General features: G+C 42.5%; 1 protein-coding gene across 1 annotated transcript; it reads left to right on the top strand.

Annotated features, from left to right (window-relative positions):
- The first annotated feature begins 782 nt into the window (after positions 1–782).
- On the top strand, positions 783–3,974 carry LOC146987517 (odorant receptor 131-2-like). The gene is made up of 3 exons (XM_085777907.1): positions 783–1,020; positions 1,616–2,405; positions 3,844–3,974. Exons 1-3 carry the CDS (start codon positions 865–867, stop codon positions 3,972–3,974), a joined length of 1,077 nt encoding a protein of 358 aa, XP_085634033.1. The 5' UTR covers positions 783–864.
- Positions 3,975–9,703: the final 5,729 nt, after the last annotated feature.

Below are 9,703 nucleotides of genomic sequence, written 5' to 3'. Positions count from 1 at the left end.
TCACTGAGGTTTCCCTCATTTACAGGGACGATGAGTTTACAAGCAGCAGCAGAACATAAATACAATTACACTGAATAACAGTTGCAGGAAAAGTATGTTGGAGAATATTCCATGAGTTAGGAGCATCAAAGGAAAAGGCAGATTTACCCAACTCTGAATGTACAAAGTGGACCTTAAGAAATAATAAACCACTAGAGCGAGTAGAATAAGATCCAGAGCGCCATTCTAATAGAGATGAGATGTATGGGGGCTGTTTACCAGTAAGGGCCTTAAAAATAAACATATACCAGTGCTTCATGCATCTGTCAGAAAGGGAGGACCAACCAACTTTTTCATATAGTAAGCAATGATAAGTGTCATATTGATATATCCCTGGTAATAAATCTGAGAGCAGAGTGATAAATGGAATCCAGAGGTTTGAGGGTTGTAGCTGCTGCCTGTAAATGTACTGTAGGGGGAAAAATTAGCAAATTATCTTCATTCAGTGGTCGTGATCCCTCTACGTCAACTTTGATAGACAAAGCCATCTGCTCTATGATAGCTGATAGAGTGTCAGAATAAACTATAGTCTGTGACATACAATGTAACATAGAATGTTGTGCTCTGGTAGGAACGAAGGACAGATAGGAAATTTTAATTTATGTTTCTTTACACATTCGATCCAGGGAAGATCTTTTACCCTTTGGATTTGTACATGTGTGGCAGATTGGTTATCATCAGACTTTCAAAGCTTAGCATTTCTCTTAATTTTGAATATATAATTGACCATTACATTCTTTTAATACTCACACTGTGAAGAGTACAGCATGATCTGAAGTTTTGTATGTGCTTCTTTCAGACACGGAGGACTCTTCCATTTCAGACATGAATCTATCATCTGTCAATGGCACTTCAACTGCAGCTGGAAGACAGCGGGACTCCTTCACCACAGCCGTGGTCAAAAATGTGATTGTCACAGCCCTCTGTATCTCCATTAACTACATCAATGGTACACTGGTCCACACCTTCAGAAAGCACCAGGTCTAAAGCAAAGCTGTTTTTTCACACACATATGCAAGTACTGTAGGAGCAAAGATCCATCTTTTTACCAAATCAATTTTCCAGACAATTATTATTTATTATTTTCCTGTTCATATAGATTTACCATTATGTATTGAAAACTTACACCTCTAATAAGCTTTATGCACAGCTCCACTACTTCCTGAACTTTAGCCAGCTCCTTTATTTCCTGTCATTATACATTACATTAATCCAGGTGTGTCTGACCTCACAACAATGGTCAGACACACCTGGATTAATCAGTGTGTCCAATAATGTAAGACGGGAAATAAAGGAGCTGGCTAAAGTTCAGGAAATAGTGCAGCTGTGCATAAAGCCAAATGGAGCTAAAGTTTTCTTCAACTGGTCATAGATTTGGGATAATTGTGAAGTTATTTTTCCAAAGAAAAATCAGACATTCTGAAATTAATTTGAGTGTCCATCGTATTCAATCAATCTGATCAAAGAAGACAGGGTGGATTATTCAAAGAAAGGTCATGAGACAGACTTGAACCCAGCTGCCACGGTCGTCTGTTTTTCATGTTATGTTTTTTTGCTTGATTCCCCTTTCTTAAAGATCTTCAGTTCGAGCCCTCGTTACATCCTGTTCATTCACCTGGTGATAAATGACATGACACAGCTGGCCCTGTCCACTCTGCTGCACATTCTCAGCTACACCCTGTTTACCATCAGTGTACCTTTCTGCCTCAACCTATTGATGATCACCATCCTCACCACCCTCAACACACTACTCAACCTGGCTAAAATGGCAGTTGAGTGCTACATCGCTGTCTGCATCCCCCTCCGTCATGGCCTGATCTGCACTGTAAAGAAAACCTACATCTTCATTGGTTTGATCTGGGTCGCGAGTTCACTATCTATCTTACCAGATCTCTTCATTCTCCTGGCCACAGAGCCTCTGCACTTCTTTCACTCCAGAGTGTTATGTGTTCCTTTTTATGTGTTTAGAAGCTACTACAGCCTAAAGAAGGGAGAAGTGTCAAACATTTTTTGTCTTGCCTTGGTTTGGCTCATACTCTTTTATACTTACTTCAGGATTCTGTTTGCTGCCAAAGGAGCAACTTTAGACTTTAAGAAAGCCAGAAATACTATTCTCCTACATGGATTTCAGTTGCTGTTGTGCATGCTTACTTATGTGATGCCCATGTTTGAACAAGGTTTGATCTACTTAATGCCCAAACAGCACTTGTCCATACGCTTTGTCAATTACATCATTGTCCAGATCCTGCCACGGTTCATTAGCCCCATTGTTTATGGATTGCGAGACCAGTCTTTTAGGAGATATGTGAGACGTTACCTGCTTTGTAAAGTGAGCACAAGCAGCCACCCAGAAAATGTCAACATGCGTAACATGACACCTCCTATAAAACTGTAGTGACAATTGCTCAATATCCTCTTTCTTCTTGACACTGCATATTCAGTGGATTCCGAACGTGTTGAGACCATCCATGATCCTTATTTTCTCTGGTAATCTTTGAGTCCTTTTAGCACAGAGCAATGGTGCTGCAGAGGTTGATAGTTTTGTATTACAGGCCATCTCGTTTCCATCTCTAAAAACAATAAAGTGAATATCATCACTTAGACACAATGGCAAAGGATATCAATGCATGCAATGCACATAAAATCCAAAACTTAACCAGAAATGTTTTTATACTTACCAACATCTTTATTTGCTCATCACATTCATCACTAACAAGAAAAGTAAAGGACGACTGCCACAGCGGGGCCTCGACACAATAACTGTAATAATAACAACAATAACAACAACAACAACAACCATAATAATTATAGCCACCTGTTAATGATTTCTTAAGGTCGTCTCTAAACCTCTTCAGTGCTGGACCGGATTCCCCATTATAGACATCTAAATCAACTCAGCTCAAAACAAACTGGGGATCAAGCAAGACAGTAGATCCGATGATTAAATGGCTCCTCGGGATCCCCCTGCTCCATGTTGATCCTTCTGAAGATCCCTGAGAACCTTTTCTCTAAAGACTTTTTTAGTGCTCTAACTATTGTCACAATCTGCGGCAGCTGCACATCCATCTTGTTGAGATGAGTTCTTAAGTCCAGGACGGTGGGGACCACCATGCTGATGGTAACCACAGTGTCTCCTTCTGTGAGGTCTGTTGCCTCAGAAAAAGGCTCAAGCACAGTACAAAGGTCTTTCAGCTGGGCCCATTCTCGGACTGAAAACATTCATTGCACATTTCTGTGACAGCCCGGTGGTCAAGTGTGGTGAGAGCTTTTAACTGTTTTAAGGTGCTATTCCAGCGTGTGTTGTTAGCTGCCGGCATTGATTTATTAGCCCCAAAGTGGGTCTCAAACATGTCTCTGACCTTAGAACTGCTGGGTTGTGAACTTGGTGACCTTAGCAATGGCTCTTGCTATTGCCTTCACTTCTTTCATGCCATCACTGACGACCAGTTGGAGCGAGTGTGCGAAGCAAGACAGGCGTTCACCTGATGACCACAGCTGTTCGAAGTTTTCTACGTTGGGGCGGCGTTTAGCTCACGTGGTAGAGCTGCTGCCCCACGTTGAGGCGATAGTCCTCACTGCAGGCGGACGCTTTATCCGTCAGAATGAAGCTTATTTTGTTGCTAATGCCATACTCCTCAACAATTGAAATGAATTTGGGGCATATAAGTGGACTCTTTGCGCAAAGGAAGATATTGTCTGTGTAACGGAGGTGCACTCACTCACCCATAAAGGACGGGCTAACCCGACTGCCAAGTGGTCATTAACCTCTTGGCGAAACGGTTAGCATCGTCGCCTGCCGTGCAGGAGACCAGGGTCCGAACCCCACCTTGGGCAGTCCGTACCGACATAAACACAATGCAGAGGGCCAGATCGACATCGGCTACATCTGCTGTGTGGTGTCTGCCATCGCCAGTGATGCAGGTCCTGCTTTGTAGTCCAAGTACCTGCAAAATAGGGATATCTGTAAGACATTTGTTCATATTCAACCACAATAAACTGTCTTGCAAGTGATATGAAAATTAAGTGTACAGTCTAAACATCAGGTCTTTGCATTATGAAACCTAAATCCAGTCCAGTATGACACATTAACAGATCATCTATGTATTTGACTTCATCTTTTTGCATAACTGCAGCACTATGCCTGCTCCTCCTGTCAGCCAACTAACTCATGTGTATTGTTGATAAGAAATGAAACCAATCTTAACAGAAAATACACTTCTACTCTATAAGGTCTGATGTTGTTCACTACAGAATCTGTAGCCTAAACCATTCTGCAGCTGTAATGGCATGATAGGCTCATAGGGCCACACAGAAGACGACTTAACCCTGTTAACCGCATCATACATTTGTACCACATCATATACCACATCAAACATTTAATAAAATAAAATATATAATAATAAAATAGGGCTGCATTGCATGTTGATCATGTAGGCACGAGAGGGAGCAAGCGTATCTAAGTGTGTGTGTGTGTGTGCTCTCACGGATTGACAGACTGTGTGCAGCAGCAGTGACACCGTACCGTACCCCCACCCCCCACCACCGTCACCACGCATGGTGGTGGTGGTGGTTTTCAGCGGGAAACACTGAAATCCAAACAAAGACGACCGATGCTACAGCCTTTCGTTAGCTGAAGTCAAAGCCATTCAATAAGAGCTAGCTACCTGTACTTAGCATGTGTTTACACTCGGTGTTCACGAGGTTAATAAAGTCCGCAGAGGCTTACAAAAATCTATCCCTATTATCTAACTTTATACCGCACATGTAAGAACGCATAATAAGTCACAATAATAAATTACACACATAATCTGTTTGGTCATGGAAGGTTGGAGAGGTGGTTAACGTTACTGCTAACTAAGTATCAGAGCTAGTTGCTTACCTTTCCCGGTGTTTTCGCTCCAGATGTCTGGTGAAAGTCGATGTGGTCCCTCCTGTCTCCGTTAAACACGCGTTGCAAAATTTACATATTGCAGAATGCTTCTTCTTCTTTGTTGTTGTGTGGCAAACGAACCAAACCTGACAAGACCAAGACCGGTCGGAAAGTCGGAAACACGCAGAAACAAACCATAGTATTAGCAGTAGCAACTTTCAGGTAACAGTGTTTCCTCTACATTCATTTGGCAGTGGCGGGCCGCCATTCCTAAATTCTAGCCGTCGCTCCTTCAAATTTTAATTCTTTTTAATTGTCACAAATACACGCCACATGTCTCCACCTTCTCAGTCCTGCACTGGGTCGGGTACTCGCAAGTACTAAGGTAAACTACAGATAACTATCTTGCTCAGAATCTCCAGCAAGATATCTCGCCGAAAAAAATAAGAGACCACTTTCACAAAATGTTTCTTAAAAGCATCTCTACATGTATGACAGTCATTCTTTTCTTTTCCTGAGTTAAAATATTATTGCTGTGTTCTTTAGGAATGCATATGAACATGTTTTATTAGCATTATTATTATTATTCAAGGTCTGAAAAGACTTTATATTTTTGTTATTTAGAGTAGTTTAGTCATTAGCCAATAAAAGCTCTAAATGACAATATTTTTTTTCAATTTTGGGAGAAATGTTGTCGGTAGTTGATAGATTAAAACATAAAAAAATTTAATTTAATTTTACTCAAACACATACCTATAAATGGTAAAACCAGAGAAACTGATCATTTTGGGAGTGGTCTCTTAATTTTTTCCAGAGCTGTATAGATATATATTTATTTATACGCGATCTGCTTTTCTGATCTGCACTTTGAGAGCCCACCGATCAACCTGTTTAGGGTCCATATCGGCCAATAACTATCAGCGGCCGATCGATCGGAGCATCCCTACTTTCGTCAAACGTGTAGGAGCGGCGATTGGCTGCTCCTCCTGCTCCCTCTACCTGACTGTTGGAGAATCGTCAGTCGCGGTGGATTTCGGCAAATACAGTGGGTACGAGTTTCATTTGGACGTTTCCCTCACGTAACGCGTGATTCACGCGTTGCGTGAAATTGTAGGTCACACTGTAGCCACTAGGTGGAAGCATCGTACTGAGATGCAGCTCAAAAGATTTTGGGGTAATTCCACGTTTGACCACAACGTAGCTGCAATGGAGAGTGGCGCTGTTCATAGGCCATAGGTACTTCATTTGCAGCTGTGGTCGAGAGAGCTAGAGAGTGAGTGGAGAGAGGGACCGCTACGCCGGTCAATCAGATCAATGTTGTTGTTTTATTGTTTCACAGTGGTTACAGTAGCCTACGTTCAACAGGATCAGTGGTTCTCAGCCTTTTGGGGGGCCCCTGCATATATTTGATCTCTCCTGTAGCCTGGCTGGGTGGCTCCAAGTTTGAGTAGTTTGAGTTCTGCAAGTTCTGGTGAATGTAACAATCCTCTCATAGCCCACGATCGCTACGTCCGTGCCAGCAGCCTGGACCCGATGCTGCTGGACCCACGAGCGGAGCAATAATGCACATCTGTCAGCAGCTGCTCTTGAAGGGACAGACTAGATGCTGATTTTGTTAACAGTGACTTTGTTGCATCCAAACATTTAGCATCTGTCGGGTGCTGTCTCTTATCCGGTACAAAGTGGGAGATGACAGAACTACTTTAATCGAGGGAAAGCTACATTGTTGCGAGTGACTCCGGCCGGCGTGTGCACATGCACTAAAGCCTGTGAATATTCTCGTTTGTCCCGGACTCCCGGTCATAGCCTAGTTATCTCAAGGAAATTTAAATCGAATGCAACTGGACTTGGTTATTGGTCTAGGAAGACGTTTCACCTCTCAGTCAAGAGGCTGAAGCCTCTTGGATTACAAGTTACAGTTGCATTCGATTTAAATTTCCTTGAGATAAGTGCACACTGTTTCTGCTGTCAATTCGGTCATAGTTCATTTGTAACGTGTTTTCTTCATTCTTCATTAGGCTAATGTTAACACTAGAACCACCCAGATGGTCTCACACAGACGTTTGTGTTTTTCTTACATAAATGACTTGTTTACATTAAAACTACAGGTCTCTCAGTCCGTGACTTTTCCATGTGTGATGGTTTCTGAAGCTTACAACTTACTCAAATGAAACATTCGATTTCTGGGCATTTATACCTCGGGCCGACAATAGCTTATTTTTTCTTCAATTATTGTTTTCATCTACAGTTATATTTATCATAATATGCCCAATTTGGGAGGGAGACAGGGGGAGAGAGTGCCGCGGTCACGTTACATAATGTAACAGTTTCCAGAAAAATACAAAACAGGATATTTATTCATGTTACCCTCTGTTTAGGTAGATAAAGGTCTCAGTCACATTTGAATAAAAATAATGCAATTAGGCTAAATATCATAGGATCTTTTTTTTTTTTAAGATAGGCCTATTTTATTCTTAGTTCCATAATTCAGAGATGATTTTCACTTAACGAAATGAAACGAAACAATGAAGCCTACAGTTTTGTCCTCCGGCTTATGAAAAGTGTGAGGAGAGGTAGCTACTGTAAGAACCGGTTTTTCTAAGCTGACTGAACAGCTGTGTGAAGTTCTGTGGGGGGCAGGGCAGGGCTGTAGCCTACTTGAGTGAAGTATCCACAAGCACACCTATTGATCAGAGATAAATGAAGGTGCTAATGTGTCGCTGATGTGTCTATAAGCTGGTCCTACAGACCGCTGCATATAAACCCCACTGTGGCGATTTTCACCCAGCCTCGCTTTCAATAAAACACACACTAGCATTCTATAGCCTAATTGCAATCAGTGAAATATATGAAATCAATATAAAACACAATTTAAATATGAGAGTTGCTGTTGCTCTAGTTTAATAGCGCTGCAGCTGCATTTGCCGTGCGCCCCTGTCTGTATGTGAACCTGTGTCTGTCTATGTGCGGGCAGAGATCAGAGGTGGTGTTTTAAATAACCATGTTAGCATCTCACCAGCTCTCATCTCCGCCAGTCAGCCTCTCAACCTGCCGCCTCTCTCGCGTGCGGGCGCACCGCACGTAAACACACGTGAGACGTGGACACATTTATTTATTTATGTATTTTTTCTGTGGGAAACACTGATCAAGCTGTGCATACGCACAACTCTCCGCAATATTCCATTGATAAATCCGGACCCAAGAATGGTGCAGACATGAACACACCTCGTACTCCACCCCCAGAATGCATCAGCACAACCATATATGGTCAGCACGTGCATAATTAAGTAGCCATGTGCTCTGTGGAGCGGCAACAAACCGGAATGATGCTTCGACGGACCTGGCCTCGCTTTTGAGGTCGGTTGTGAGAAAAATGCCTGCTGTCCAGACAACTGTGTTTTTTTTTAAAGCACCCCTGCATTACACAAACACACACATACGATATAGCCGCACATATAGGCTATAGCCTATCAGTGATCATAATAATGATGATAAGAGAAAATGCATTGTTCACTAAAACTGCACGTTGGCATCCCAGACTGAAATAAAATCTTTGCTTACAGTGAGAGCTGCTCTACTAAGTGAACTATACCTTTCTTGCGTTACTAATGTTATTGTGTCTCGAGTGTTTCAGAGTCGGCCGGCTGTAAAGCTGACCCCGACTGACTTTTTTTTTTTGCGGTCCCATCAGCACGGCTGCATCTTCGGTCGCGGCTGCTGTGGCATTTGCCCATATTGCCCTATGGCCAGTCCGTCCCTGCCACTGGTTGTTTGTGTTGTCTGTCAAAACATGGATGAATGAAACCTATATCCACACATCTTGTAGCCTATTTCTATCGAGGGAAAGTTATTTCAGGATATCCTGTTTTATCGCCCAGCCCGAAAGTGACATAGGCTATTGCCCGTTCATTCATGAGAAATCATCCAGCTACACTCTCAGTCAAACAAGGTGGGGAATGAACACTACTGTACAGTAGTTGGCTCATTTTAAAAACACACCGGCAGCATCGCCCACTGAGTTAATTAACTGCTGTGTGGAAAACCACGCTGTGGTCCATAGCCTAATCGCGGTGCAGATGGGTGTGTTTGGAGCTGACAAGAGGATCGATAAAAGAGAGTGAGACGTATAGCTGCCGTCGTTACATTTTTCTCATTGAAAAACTATACTGTATTATTATTATATTGCATTCCCCATGCCTGCACTGCTCCGTGCTGCTGTCTTATGGAGGCGATCTGCTGCTCACAGATGCCACCTGGCGGTTGTTTGGGCACATTGCAGCTTCTGGTGAAAACACAATTACTCCTCCACAAAAAATCCGCGTGAGCCTCCCGTGACTCACGCGTGAATCTCGCGTGAAACCGTCCAAATGAAACTAGTACCCACTGTAGGATTACAGGCTGTAGGTGGAGCCAGAGGAGTTGGATTTTGTCCTAAATTACTCATTTAATGTCTGACCATCAGAATATAGTGACAGTTCCAGCAAATATGACTGAATAATTGTTACCAACTGAAGCTTTAAAAAAAATCCTAGCGGAAACACTGGGTAAACATGCCACATGTGTCAAATGAACACACCCACGCATTCACACATGAGCACTCATACACAACTAATGATCTCAAATGACTTCCATCAACCTATATAAACTTATGTGATGGGCATTATCCTCATGCTTACTGCCATTATCACACACAGTCAATATCACATGGGCTGCATAACATACCTATTTATAATGTAGTTTTGGTTCAGATTCATTGTTGACAGATATTGCTGTGTCTGCTTGAGCACCGAAGTG

This window comes from Trachurus japonicus, chromosome 5 (genome assembly GCF_045865225.1).
Source record: "Trachurus japonicus isolate A0001 chromosome 5, Traja_1.0".
Taxonomy (NCBI): domain Eukaryota; kingdom Metazoa; phylum Chordata; class Actinopteri; order Carangiformes; family Carangidae; genus Trachurus; species Trachurus japonicus.
This window is presented reverse-complemented; position numbering and strand designations above follow the sequence as displayed.